The 13,765-nt window shown below is 51.9% G+C and overlaps 2 protein-coding genes across 4 annotated transcripts; both read right to left on the bottom strand.

Annotated features, from left to right (window-relative positions):
- Nucleotides 1-1,384: 1,384 nt before the first annotated feature.
- SPAAR (small regulatory polypeptide of amino acid response) lies at nucleotides 1,385-6,790 on the bottom strand. 3 transcript variants are annotated; one of them, XM_061132376.1, is made up of 2 exons: nucleotides 6,724-6,790; nucleotides 1,385-3,107 (listed from the first exon to the last, which is right to left on the bottom strand). In XM_061132376.1, the coding sequence occupies exon 2, from the start codon at nucleotides 2,777-2,779 to the stop codon at nucleotides 2,552-2,554; it is 228 nt and encodes a 75-aa protein (XP_060988359.1). In that variant the 5' UTR covers nucleotides 2,780-3,107; nucleotides 6,724-6,790; the 3' UTR covers nucleotides 1,385-2,551. The 3 variants fall into 3 exon arrangements, 2 of the variants coding, with proteins under 2 accessions (XP_060988359.1, XP_060988360.1); XM_061132377.1 differs by having other exon boundaries at nucleotides 1,385-3,069; nucleotides 6,724-6,747; XR_009691075.1 differs by lacking the exon at nucleotides 6,724-6,790 and adding an exon at nucleotides 3,591-5,872 and having other exon boundaries at nucleotides 2,796-3,107.
- A 94-nt stretch (nucleotides 6,791-6,884) lies between these two features.
- HRCT1 (histidine rich carboxyl terminus 1) lies at nucleotides 6,885-7,879 on the bottom strand. Its single transcript, XM_061132293.1, has one exon. It carries the CDS (start codon nucleotides 7,703-7,705, stop codon nucleotides 7,361-7,363), a length of 345 nt encoding a protein of 114 aa, XP_060988276.1. The 5' UTR covers nucleotides 7,706-7,879; the 3' UTR covers nucleotides 6,885-7,360.
- Nucleotides 7,880-13,765: the final 5,886 nt, after the last annotated feature.

The following is a 13,765-nucleotide window of genomic DNA, read 5'->3' as shown; positions in this document are numbered from 1 at the left end:
GGGGACTCCCAGCCCTCTCTTCCCTGAGCACCCTTGTCTAGATGACTAAATTGGGTGTTCATTGGTTGCTGGAACTGGGTCTTGGTGACTTTTATGTTCTCTGGGTGGCGCCTGGTACACAGTCGGTGCTCAGCCAGTGTTTTTTGAATGGAGGAGTGAATGGGTGATGGAATGAATGAATGAATGCATGAGTCGGCGAGGAAGTAAGGCTCAGCAAGTAGGTGGAGTAAGTGGACAGATGGACAGATGGGTGGGTAGGTGGGTAGATGAGTGAGTGAGCCAATGAGAGCCTGGGACTTGACAGACTGCTCGCCCGCAGAGCGAGGCTGCCCCCTCGCCGTTGCTTGTTCTCAGGGCTGAGTCCAGCCTACAGACCTTCCTCCACAGACTCAGGGAAGAATGTGACCACACCACACAGAGGCAAAGCCCTGGACCGGGGGTCCTGACACTTGGGTCTGGCTGAAGGTGCTGGGCCTACAGCAGAGCTAACTCTGCTTGAGGACAGAGAGAGGCTGAGGCCCACTCTCTTGTCTCCTCCCAGACCTTGTACCACCAGCTGTGCCCACCTGGAGCTCCGGAGCCCGGTATTTCTCTCTGCCTGGACATGCTCACCCGGCTCTGAGAACAGGCCGCTGCTGAGCTCCCGTGGAGAGGTGCTCACAGGACGCCTCCACGGAAGGACTTCAGGGCCAGCCTGTGCCAGGAGCCACTTTGCCTGAGGCCGAACCTCAGGCGGCGGGGGCTCTCAGAGAAGAGCAAAGATGGGGGGTATTAAGGGCCTGCATCATCTTTAACTCCTTCCTCTATCTAATCCTGCTTCCCCCTCCTTCCCCTCATGGCTGTTGATTCCTATAAACATCTCACACCCCACAACTCCGTCTGGGCTTCGCATTCAGAGAACGTGAACTGAACAGTTCACTCCGCTCAGCTGAGGTCCTCTGGGGCCTCCCTGCCGCACTCCACGTGCATCTTTGAAGGCTCTGCTTGCGGGCTCTGGGGTCCAGAGAGACCGACACAGGGTCCTCAGGCACTCCGGGCCTTCCCTCTGCTGTGCCTCTCCCCTCCCCAGACTCACCCCTCTCCACCAGCCTGACTCTCTCCCTGGCTCCTTACACCTCTGCACTTTCACAGCCCCAAGCATCTCTCTCTGCGAGTCCTTCTATGGCAGCCACATGGCCAGGGTGGCCCATCCAGGCCCCCTCAGGGGCCAGACCTCCTCTCTGGGTCAGTCCTGCCCCCTTCAACGGCAGGTCCTGGGAGAGTCATTCCTTCAGTGCTGGATGGAGACATGAGTCAGGAGACTCAGAATTCTGCATCCTTCAAACCGTTTGCTAAATATGGTCTGGCATGCATTTCATGGGTACAGAGAAAACAGCTCTTCTGTAAATAAAAACAGAACATCTCTTTATTTGTGATGCAAACAAGAGCTTTGTTACATACTGTCGATATAATATAACATTTTAACTTATTCGAAATTACCTTTCAGTTGGTGATTTTTCAGTCATTCCTGGGTGACGCAAGTCACAGTCTCTAAGAATAGAAGTGACCCATAAGAATATAGGAATAAAGTCTCATGCAAATACATTTCAAAGTCTTCTTTCTGGCTTTCCTATTAATAAAACGTCTGGTACTTTCTGTGACTCTTTTTCTTTTCTGTTTCCTTTTGTGGTTTCCCAACCCTGATTCTTGGGAGACCCATAAAAGGATATGCATTTTCAATTGTAAAATGAATTCTTCCAGTTCCCAGGAAGCAGCCCTTTGGTTTCAGAATTTCAGGGCGGATTTCAGGTAACAGGTAGGAGGCAGGTCTCAGAAGTGGGCTCTGCAATATGTGTGCAGGCAGGTAGCAGAATGACTCTCTTGGAATAGACAAAAAGTGGTTTCTGAAACTGTCCACTTGAGGGCGCTGCTTCCTCTCGTGGCAATCGAACCAGAGGCATCATAGGCATCCTGGGACATCTTGAGATAACCAACACTCTGTTCACAATAAAGTCCAGTGATATTTCACTGCCTCTTGTAGATCAGAAGAGCTGGCCCACCATGCCATCCAATATTGCCTGGTCACTCACTCTCGACCTCTCGTAAGCCCCACCCTGTGGGTAGGGTCCGGCTGAGCTCTCGGGGGTCAGAGCTGACTCCTACTGGTCCCATCACCGTAGATCTCCCAGGCTGGAGGGCATGGCCAACCGGAATAGGATGAGTCAGGAGTCTGCTGGATACAGGCTGGACAGGACAGAAATGCCAGGCTGGAGGAGTGGGTCACCAGAGAAGGCTTGCTGGGGGAAGAGGAGTCTGACCCACAGCAGAGCAAATCCTGGGCTTTCCAGGTGGCTCAGTGGTAAAGAATCCACCTGCTAATACAGGAGACTTGGGTTCAATCCCTGGGTCAAGAAGATCCCCTGGAGAAGGGAATAGCTACCTGTTCCAGTATTCTTGCCTGGAGAATTCCATGGACAGAGGAACCTGGCAGGCTACCGTCCATGGGGTCACAAAGAGTTGGACAGGACTGAGCGCCTAAACAACAAGAGCAAATCCTGGGGGCTGGTAGATTTCACATGAAGGTCCAGAAGTCCCGGGCACCTGCCACTGGCTGAGCATGGCGACCTGGCCCAGTGAAGAGGGAAGCCTCCTGGCGAAAAGTGGCCACTGTGAAGCTGGGGCGCGGGGCCCCCTGAGGATCCTGGCTCCTTGAGTCACAGCTGAAGCAGCAGAGGACGCAGGTGATGGCCACGGTGACCACGAAGAGCACAGCCACCATTCCGATCACTGCTGCTTCCATGGCCCTGTGTGGCCACGGACCACTGAGCAGCCCAGGGTGTGTTTTGGACCTCACTCGCTCCCCATCCGAAGCGAGGAGCTGCTGGTGATGGCTTGCTCCTCCGGCTGCTCTCCCTGTGGTCTTCTAAGGAGATACTGGTCTGAGGCCCTGGCTGGTACCCGCTCTGGGCCGTTGGGCACCCCACATGGCTCTACTCCGACTTTAGTGGCCTCTGTCACTTTTCTCAGCCTTGGGCCAGGCTTCCAAGAGCCGTGGGCAACTCCACTGGCAGCTCTGGAAGAAGCGCTGTCCTGAAAAACATAAGCTCAAGACTCCTTGGATGCAGGAGCTGGAACGAGAGCGCAGACTTTGTTCAGAGGGAGCCCCACTCAGCCCTCTGGTGACGGCCACGGATTTCAGGAGTGTTTGTACACTCGGACAAAAGACAAGACACTCCCCCTCCTGTGGGTCCGGGATGGGCCCAGACTCCTCCCTTGGAGGAACCTTGGATCAGTCTTTGAATCAGCCCCACTGCTGACTCTTGAACCTCTGGCCCTGTGCTGAGGGCTGGGACGAAGGAGGGGAGGAGGCAACATCAACTCTGAGTCAGATGCAGGGTCACCACGAGCGCCTGTCTCGTTGGCCTCCTTTTCCGCACGTACTGGGAGAGTGCTGTTTAGATGGGGCAGGTCACTCTCCGGGTGGGATCCCTGAGCCCGTCAGAACGCCTGTGGGCTCCTTAGTCCCATTCTCTGCTCCAGCCCCACCCCCCAGCCCCCCCTTGCTGCCTGCTCGTGCCCGCTGCTCACACTCAGCTGCTGTGAAAACTTACCCCGGGCTGGCAGAGGGGCAGCTATGGCTGTACGCAGTGCCGGGGCCTCCTGACCTGATGACCACCCCAGGGCCCAGGCCATGGCACGCTCATCCCTGGGTGCCTCGGCCTTGGTGCTGCCTGGGACGAGGCTCTGAGATGTCTGAGCGGCTGTGAGCACTTCCTGAACTCCTTCCTCCAATTGTGAGTGAGGGCCCAGGACCCGCACAGCTGCCGGCCCCCTTGGTGACTGCACTCACCCCACCCCCCACGCACACCCATGCCACTCCAGCCCGGCCTCCTGCCAGCGTTTCTTCTTCACTGGGCGGGGGAGTGGGGGTGAGCCCTGTCCAGGCCACTCCATCTCCCATCCTCACTTGATCACAGCCCTCCCATGACCAGCACCTCCTGAGACCACCACCACTTCCAGAAAGGAGGCTGAATTATTAACCCGATTTCATCCAAACCCTGAGAAAGGGTGTCATTACAGACAATAATTCCAGGTATTAGACACAGCCAGGCACTATCTCATATAATGGTTCCAGCAACGCTGTGAAGTAACATTTTCTCTATTTTAGAGATAGTCATAGCCCATGGACCATTGCTATTAATAGTGATAACTAGAGCACCAAATAGCCAAGGAGGGACTTCCCTCCCTTTCCTCCTAGTTCAGACCTCTCTCCAGATACCACCACTCCACAGGGCAGTCGTCTCCTTCTATACATTTACTGATCAGAGTGTGAAGACCCAGAGACGGCCAAGGGCTAGCCCAGGGCCACATAGCCTGGATCCTTTTCAATTTCTCCAATGCCCAGTGAACTTTCTTTGGTTCTAGTGTTAGGAAATTGCTTATGCGCAGAATGGGAGAGTGACTATTTGGAGTAAATGATACTCTGCCAAGTTCTCTCTCTTCCCCTTTCTAAGATAACTGGACAACCCACACAGGAGGAGCCCAGAGCCAGCTGGGGCTGCATGAGGAAGCTGGACATCTTGAATTACTTGTATTAACTGGAGTGACCAGAAGCAGGGGGCAGGAAATATGGTGAACCACTCTGTGGGCCCTGTGGTTTCAGATTATCAGTGAACTGTTATCAATGAATTATCAATGTCAGCCAATCACTTTGGGAGGTGGAGGGCACCAGGGGGACTGCTTGTCCTAAGGGTTTCTCCAGATATTTTCTTTTCTTGTGGATTTTGTAATCTTATGACAGACAGCCCCTACCCATGAGCTCCAGACACAACAGGGCTCTGAAAGATGTCTACCACTTAGACATACATCTGTCCTCCCAGCATCCATCACTGTCAACTGGTCAGAGAAAAGAGCATGGCCCATACATTCCATATATATACATATACATACATATACATGCACACAAACACACATAACCATATATATATATATATATATATATAGGCCTTATCACATGGCATGTGGGATATTAGTTACCCATTAGGGATTAAACCAGCACCCTCTGCAGTGGAAGCATGGAGTTTTAACCTCTGAACCACCAGAGAAGTCCTCCATAGATTCCACTTACATTAAGAAGGGGAAGGTGATGGCAAGCCTCCTGGCTCTCCCAGAGGATGCTCGAGGCCACATATAGGAAAAGCAGGCCATCCAAGGTTCACATCGGGCTCTGCAGAGGGATGAGGGAGGTCCAGGCTGGCGGGCTATCGACCTCCACACACCCCAACACTGAGCAGATGGGGTAATAAAGCAGGAGCTCTCTCAGCAAGGCCCTAGAAACTTAAAGGACTAATCCCTGCAATCTCCCACTAGTAAAATTGGAAGCCCTCAAGCCCTAAGCTTCTGGTAGTGATGATTCCAAGTACATTTACTTTTTCCAGAAAGCATGAAGCCCTGGAAACCTTTCTCGAGCATCTGTCATGTGAGCTGATTCCACACTTGGGCATGGGGGGGCCCTCAAGAGTTCTCCAATCTAGGAGGACAGGGGCCTTTGAATCTCTACGGAAAGAGATTTGAGTGCATCGGCAGAAATGACAACAACAATAACAATAATAATAAATGAGAAACCCATAGGAGTGAATGACAAATCCTTCTTGGGCAAAGACAGAGAGGGGAACGTGCAAGATGTTTTCTGAGCCTGAGGACTGGAGCAGCGTGGACAGGACAAAAGGAACGGGGGGAGGCAGGAATCAGACCGGGGCCTTGGGTGGCCAACCAAGAGGCAGAGACTTGGTCCCAAGGGCAATGAGCAGGCTGCAGTGTGAAGAGGCTTCGCAAAGTGGCAGGGCTGGAGGTGCGCAGACTTAGAGGGGTTGTGGCAGGAATCCAGATCAGGGATGAGCTAAGAGCAACCACAGGGTAAGGGAGGGGAGGCTGATGCAAAGAGTGCTATAGACCCTGGATCCTCTTTCCCAAGCCTGAAATCTGGCCTTGCTATCAGTGAATTTGCCTCCCTCTCCCCGCCTCCCACCCCAGGCCTCGTAGAGAATCACCGGGGAATAGAAAAGAAACAGGACATTCTGTTCCAGTGAGTCAGTCACCAGGCCCCTGACTTTATGGCCTATTCTCCGGCCCCTCCCCACCACCTCGCCTGGCCCTCAAGCCTCTCCCCCTTCCCTTTCCACCCCAGTTCACAGGACTTCCTTCCTCACTGAAGGCCTCAGAACTGGATTTCCGTCCTGGCTGCAAAATCCTGTCAGCTGCTCTGGGGTAGCTGGGAACAGGCTTTGGCAAGAAGCGTCTGTCACCTATCTCATCTTAGGGAAGGGGAAACTGAGACTCCGAGGAGCAAGCCCTCTCCCAGGGCCACCCAGCACCACCTTCTCCCTCCTAAACTCACAGCCACACACAGACTCCAGCCAACCACACACACACGCACACACACACACACACACACACACACACGCATCGGTGGGGTCAGGCTGGCTGAGACTCAACACCTGGATAAGAAACCCTGACCAGTTTACCAAAGAAACGTTCATTCAGCACAGCCACGCAGGGGGCTTCTGCAGGCCCAGAGCATAGTCTGCCCTAGAGGTGGACCGGAAAGACCCCTGGGGGCCAGCCTGGATGGCCTCGCTCCTTCTCTCCAAGCCCCACCGGTACACAGAGAGCCATCTCTGTGCAGGGCTGCCTGCAAACCCTAACCATGCCCCCCATCAGAGCTCGGGCCCCAGGCCTTCTCACCTACTGTCCACGGAGCCCAGCAGAGCCGTCCAGTCTCCCCCACTGCAGGGCCCACTCAGACATTCACTTCCCATCAGAGAGGGAGGTCCAGGGAAAGGCAGGAATAGGCCTGGCCGCTCCCTCCCTCCCACTTGAGTTACAATCAAGAGCCTCTTCACAAAGCTTCTTAATGGTTTTTATTTTCTTGGATTAAGGCACCACTGACTTGACTGTGCAGCCTCACGACCTCCTTCAGACACAGGGGCATTGCCAGGGCCCCTCCCAGCTACCTTGCCAGCCAGAGGCCTGGTCATTGAGAGAGAGCAGGGCACACCTGCCCATCCGCACACACCAGCACGCCTGCACCAACCGGACGGGCGGTCCATTCTGGTGCCCCTTGGGAGTTAAGGTCACAAGGTGGTGTCTGTCCCCGAAGGACCACCAGCACCGCCTGCGCTCAGCCCCGTCCCCCTCCTGTGTGTGCAGGGCCAGCCCTGGCGCTCCTCCGCTCTCCTCCGCAGCACACCGGGCGTAGTAGGTAGACGAAGCCCAAGCAGGACCCGGTGTTCATTGCAGAGGGCGCACTGCTGCGTGGGAGCGTCGGCAGGTCCACTCGTCTGGCGACGGCAGGGCAGGCAGTGGCTGCCCTGCACGGGCATCAGTGGCGGCCTCGGTGGGCACGGGCGGCGTGGTGGGTGGCGTGATGGTGGGCATGGTGGTGGGCGAGGTGGTGATGGTGATGGTGGAGGTTTGCATGGGGCATGTGAGACACGTGGCCAGCATGACGGAAATGGTGCAAGTGTCCCAGGTGGCCCCGGCCTGAGGAGATCCACGGCCGGGCCCACCTGATGCGGTTCCTCCTGGCGGCGGGGCGGTTCCTCTCCACATCGGGCTCCTCCTGTCTGGAGTACAGGCAGGCGGCCAGCAGCAGCAGCAGCAGCAAGGCCGCCGCCGCGCCTACGATCAAGCCCACGAGGGTCGTGCGCTGCAGAAGCTCCAGCATCTGGGAGCTGACAGGGGCCTCTGCGTGGCGGCTCCTCACTGCTTCCTCCCCTTCAGCAGCCTCTGCTCAGCCCTCGCAGTCACTGGACTGTTTTCTCAGCTCCTGTGGGTTGGAGAGCAGCCAGGGAATGTGGGTGCAGCCTCTTTGGGTTGCAGCTGCCAGCTGAGGGGAGGCCCGGCGACTGTTAACTCTGGGGAGGCCCAAGTGAGGCTAGGTGGGGAGAGAGGAGCTGGAAGGAGGGGCCTCGGGGCGGGGGGAGAGCCCAGAGGCTAGAGATAAGAGCCTGGGCCTCCATCCCTGCCACCTAGCCGGGTGACTGGGCCAGCCCGGTCCCCTCCCTGGGCCTCAGGGCCCTCCTCTCTTAGAGACAGCACAGCACACTAACTAAGATCGTGGGTTCTAGAACCACGTGGCTCATCAGCCCTGTGACTGCACAAGTTTCCCATGCTCTCTGCCTCAGTTTCCTCATGTGTAAAAGGGTTCATTAGAGTATATTTCCTAGTAAGGTTTTCTGAGGATTTAAGGAATTAGTGTTTATAAGGCACTTAAACCAGGTCTGGACACATGTTTGCCACTGATATTGAGTGAGTGAGTGAAAGTCACTCAGTCGTATCTGACTCTGCGACCCCAAGGACGGTAGCCCGCCAGTTTCCTCTGTTCATGGAATTATTCAGGCAAGAATCCTGGAGTGGGTTGCCATTCCCTTCTCCAGGGGATCTTCCCAACCCAGGGATCAAACCTGGGTCTCTCGCATTTCAGGCAGATTCTATACCACCCAAGCCACCAGGGAAGCCACCAACATTAAGGCAGTGGAGTTTGGACCAGATGACTTGGGGGGACCGAGCGTCATCTGGGAGACCGTGGCTCCCTGTCCCACAGCCCACAGAGGCCGCGGGGGCTGAGTCACATTCTGTCCTGCAGTAGTCTCACACTTCAGGAGCTCAGGCCAGCCCGGCAGGCAGGAAAGCTGAACAACTGTCTCTGCAGCCTCAGTCCTGCTGGGTCTGGGAGCTGGGTGTCAGTGTAGGGCTGCAGGAGGCAGGAAGCTGGCCGCTGAGGTCAGGGAGGCCAGGCCCCAGGGTCAGTCTCCTGGCTCCCAGTCAATAGGCTCAACTGCCCATACACGGCAGGCTCCCCGCTCCATCCGAAGCTCCCCGCCCAACAGTCAAGACACTCCATTCCTGCCTGGGGGAGAATTCACAGAGCAGGCAGGACCTGAGCAGTTGCAGATCCCTCTGCCCATGCAGTCCAGAACCCTCTGTTCATCTAGACAAGCACTTATCCATCCCACCACACGGCCGAGGGGCCAGGGACGGTTGCTTGCTATCTTTCCAGGCAGCCCCTCCCATTGTGGGCTTGTCAGGATGTTCTTACAGTCCTTCCTCACATGCTGCAGGGTCCCCCCCAAAGCCACAGCTCTGCACCTCGACCTTGAGACCATGGGTGCCCAGGGGACCCTCCACAGAGAGCCCCCACCCCGCCCCCGCTCACTTCTCTGCCACCCAGAGAAATGCTTCCAGCAGCCCGCCTCCTGGTGACCTTGGACACACCCCTTCCCTGCAGCCTGTTTCCTCCTCTGGAAAAGTGCCAGGGCAAGAGGTGACCTCTGGGGACCCTCCCTCTCTGACCTGGATCTGAGATGAACTGTCTCAGGGAGGCCCCAAACCCTTAGTGCAAACCTCCTCTGGATGAAAAGATCAAACATTCCCTTCAACCAAATTGGACTCTGGGGGCAGAGGGTTTAATGAGTCCTGGGGTTCTCCCCCTGGGGTGCAGGGTGGAGGGAGGAAGCCACTTGAACTTTTAATGATGCTCAAGTGAGCATTCCCTCCTGCTGCTTCTGGAGGCCCGGGAGGACAGCTGCCTCCCCTGGGGGCCTGTTAAGGAGGGAAGTCTGCTGGAAGGAGGAGGAGGAAGGCAAGCAGAACTTTCTCCTACTTGGGAGCTTCTCCAAGGAGACTCCCACTGCATACCAGCCCCGGGAGGAGGGCAGGGCCCTACAACTGGCAGAACTCCCATCAGCACAAAGGGCCCCTGGGAACCCTGCGGCCCCAGCCCTCACTGAGAGCTGGAGAAACTGATGCCAGAGAAGGGAAGGGTCTTGTCTGAGTTTCCCCAGCCTCAGGGGCTGTTCTGGACAGCATGTAATCAAGGCAGCAAGATTCCTGGAGTGAAGGCCGGTCTCCTGAGTGAGAGTCTGAGATCAGCTGGGGACCGTCCATAGTGATAACAGGGAAAGGATGTGTTGATACGGATGACTTTGGTGGGGAAGGGGTTTCGGGGCTTCCCCAACACCACCCCCACATTTATTTTCTCAAGTGCATAGTCACTCCCTATCTCGACAGAAGATGCCATCCTAATGTGGGCATTTGATTTGAAGCTTTGGGTACTCAAGGAGATAGCGAGACCATGGTCCTCCAAGATATTACAAGTGACTGAGACTTTCTTGGAGGGGTTGCAGGACAGATGACCTTACAGCATATGTGACTGTGTGTTCCCTGCCCCGAAAAAGCTTTCCTGTGGCGTTGTCACTGGTATTTCTCCCTTAAGGCTGGGGCTTCTGCACACTCCACTGGCAGCCTTTCAAGCTGAGGGACCAGAGTTCCGGACAATACATATGGCTGATGGGGCAGCCTTTTGGAGTTCATATCATCAGCTTCATGATGTGATATGAAGGTGCCCCCAACCGTAATCTCTGCATATACTTGCATGCATGTGAACATGTGTAAACCAACATTGCATTGAAGCAAATTCATGCACCAAGAGCTATGTATACACACACTTACGCACAAGTACACACAAGCTCCCTAAAAGCTCACAAACTGCTGGTCCTAGCTGCAAGTGGGTTTTGATTGTCCCACAACAGCAACCTTTGTTTTCACCAATTGGTGGCACCACCTAGCGGTGACACTGTAAATAAATCAGTTTTGTATTCAGACTTGTCAAAAGCGGTAGTTCCCTGATCTTTGCTTACAGATCATAATCTGAAACCATCCACTTAACTCTTCTCTGTTTCAAATTCTGACCAAGAACATATAAGGAATTTCTGCAATACAAAGTGCAGATGGAAGCAGATCAATGGGTGTATTGACTAAGGAAGGGCATTCCTGGGAAGCCCGATGGGGGTGCAGCCCCAGCAGAGCCACTCTAAGCCCCATGATAGACACCAGGGCTATGCATTAGGGTGAGGTTGGCACAGGCAGGAAGGAATTTTGGTGATGCTGGGAACTGCACAAGCGTCTGCTTGCAAATCAGTTGGCCAAGACTTAGCCCAATGTTTGGTTTGCACATAAAAGCAGAGACACTGGTCAGAAGATTCCTAACCTGTACACTCACTTAGAGAAAGGAGACATTCCTCCAGACATTCCTTGAGCTGCCTCCATAAATCCTGAAAGCAAAGTTGCCCAGCATAGCAGCAAACTTCTCTCAAGAGCCTTCCCATGCATTAATCATGGCCAACTGGATGCCCGCACCTAGAAACTAAACCATAAACAAGTGGGCCTGGAACCAATATGCTTGAAAATAATCTGCATAGTCTTGTCTAGAACCACTTCAAATTCCAATCCCCAACTAGATCTAGGTAGGTCCCTCTAAAGAAAAACTACTAGACACATGAAGAAAAATACAAGGTATCGCGTCTTTATTATGAGAGTTGCTAAAAGCCTGAAAACAGGGACTTAGTAAAATTTCCAAATTTATGTTCTAAATAATATTTGAAAAGTTAATTCATATACAAGTTTGGAAAAATATGCAAAATTTTACTTTCAAATTAAAAACCAAATCAAGAAAGACTGCTTTGAGAACCTTCCCTGTAACTCTGAAAAAGACCAAAGAAAGAAAGAAATGCCCAGTAAATGAAACACAGCTGGCCCTTAAACAACAGTGGGGGAACAGGGCACCAACCCCCACGCAGTTGAAAATCAACTTTGTAGGTGGCCTCCATATCTGGGATTCTGCGCCTGAGTCAGCCAACCATGGATTATGTAGTACTGCAGTATTTAGTACTGAAAAAAAAAAACCACTCATGTAATGGATTAATGCAGTTCAAATACATGTTGTCTGAGGGTCAGCTACATGCTTATATAATAGACATTCCAGAAGTGGAGAACAGAACCTGTGGAGAAACAACTGTTAATGAAATAAAGAAAATTTCCTATCTGAAGCATTGTCTTTTGATCAAAAGTTGCCCTGAGTACTAGGTAAGCTATGTGAAGAGGCCAGGCCAAGCCAAACCAGCAAGGTATATCCAGGTGAAAATTGAATAGAAGTGTTAACGTGCCAAAAATGTATAACCAAGCAAAATGGTAGACCACTGTGGAAACAGTTTAGCAGTTCCTTACAAAACTAAACACACTCTGTCTATCATCTGATCCAGTGGTCACACTCCTTGGTATTTATCCAAAGGTAAAACGTATGTCCACTCAAACACCTGCACACGGACGTTTGTAGCAGCTGTATTCATAACTTCCAAAACTTGACAGCAACCAAGATACCCTTCAGTAGGTGAACGGATTGAAAAGCTAAGTATATCCAAACAATGGAACATCATTCAGCACTAGGAAAAATGAGCTGTCAAGTCATGAGTAGACACTGAGGAATCTTAAATGTGTATTACTAAGTGAAAGAGGACCATCTGAAAAAGCTACAGACTATGTGATTCCAATTGTATAACATTCTGGAAAAGGCATAACTATGGAGACAAAGAATCAGCGGTTGCCAGGAGGCAGTGAGGAGGAAAGGATGAGTAAGCAGAATGGAAAGGATTTTTAGGTCCAAGAAACTATTATGTAGCTCATCATAACGTGGACATGTGTCATTATACATTTTGGTAAACCGTTCGAATGTACAGCAGCAACAGTGAGCCCTGAAGTTACCCAGGGCCTCTGGGCCTCTGTCAGTGTAGGTGCATCAATTGTAACAAACGGAGACGTTAATAGCGGGGAAGTCTGTCTGTACATGGGGCAGGAAGTACATGGAAACTCTCTCTACCTTCCATTCAATTTTGCTGTGAATGTAATCTGCTCTAAAAAATAAAGTCTACTTTAAAGAAGAATAAGGAGGAACTTCCCTGGTGGTCCACTGGTTGAGAACCCAGCTGCCAATGTGGGGCACGTGGGTTCAGCCCCAGAAAGATCTACACGCCGTGGAGCAGCTAAACCCGTTGGCCGCAACTACTGAGCCCATGTGCTGCAACCACTGAAGATCTGCACCTAAAACCTGTGCTCGGAAACAGCAGAAACCACTGGGACAAGTCACCCATGCATCTCAACTAGAGGGGCGCCCCCACGCGCTGCAACTGGAGAAAGTCAGCGCGCAGCAGTGAACACCCATCACGGCCTTAAATAAGTAAATGCCATTTTAAAAATAATAAAAAAAGAGAATTAAGGGAATAATTCTAGAATCAGCAGGAACTGTTTAAACTGTCAAAGATTAGAGAAAGAAACCTTTTAAAGTTTTTTAAATGTATATAATTTACTTTATACAACTAGCATAAGCCTGAGACACCCTCACAATCACAGTACAAAAACACTGCAGACAAACCTCAAAATCCTAAAAAATAAATAACATATTTGTATGCCTAGCAAAATATTGAGAGACTAATACTCCATACACAAGTAAAGTTTGTTCCAGGTAAGTCAGGTGGTTTGATAATTTTAGAAATCTATTGTTGGAATTACTTAAATAAAGAGAAGAAAAAAGTAAAACCATATAATCATCTCAACAGATGGCAAAAACACATTTGATAAAGTTCACTGGGCATTCCTGATAAATTTTGCAAATGAACAGAAAAATAGGATACTTTCTTAACATGATTGAAAAGAAAAATATCTCAGACCAACAGCCAATATCATGATTAATGGTAAATAAACACAGGCATTCTCATTAAAATCAGGAACAAGCAAGCATGCTACCTCTCACCACTTTTACTTAGCTTAGTATAGTTAAATAAGAGCATAAAATAAAAGGGAGAAAATTTAAAAGAATATGCTGGAAAACTATTCAGAGTAACGAGAGTTTAATGAATAAAGCTTTCAAATAAAAATACAAAAAGCAGTGACT

This window comes from Dama dama, chromosome 29 (assembly GCF_033118175.1).
Source record: "Dama dama isolate Ldn47 chromosome 29, ASM3311817v1, whole genome shotgun sequence".
Lineage (NCBI taxonomy): Eukaryota > Metazoa > Chordata > Mammalia > Artiodactyla > Cervidae > Dama > Dama dama.
Note: the sequence above shows the minus strand (reverse complement) of the source record. Positions and strands in the feature narration are given on the sequence as shown.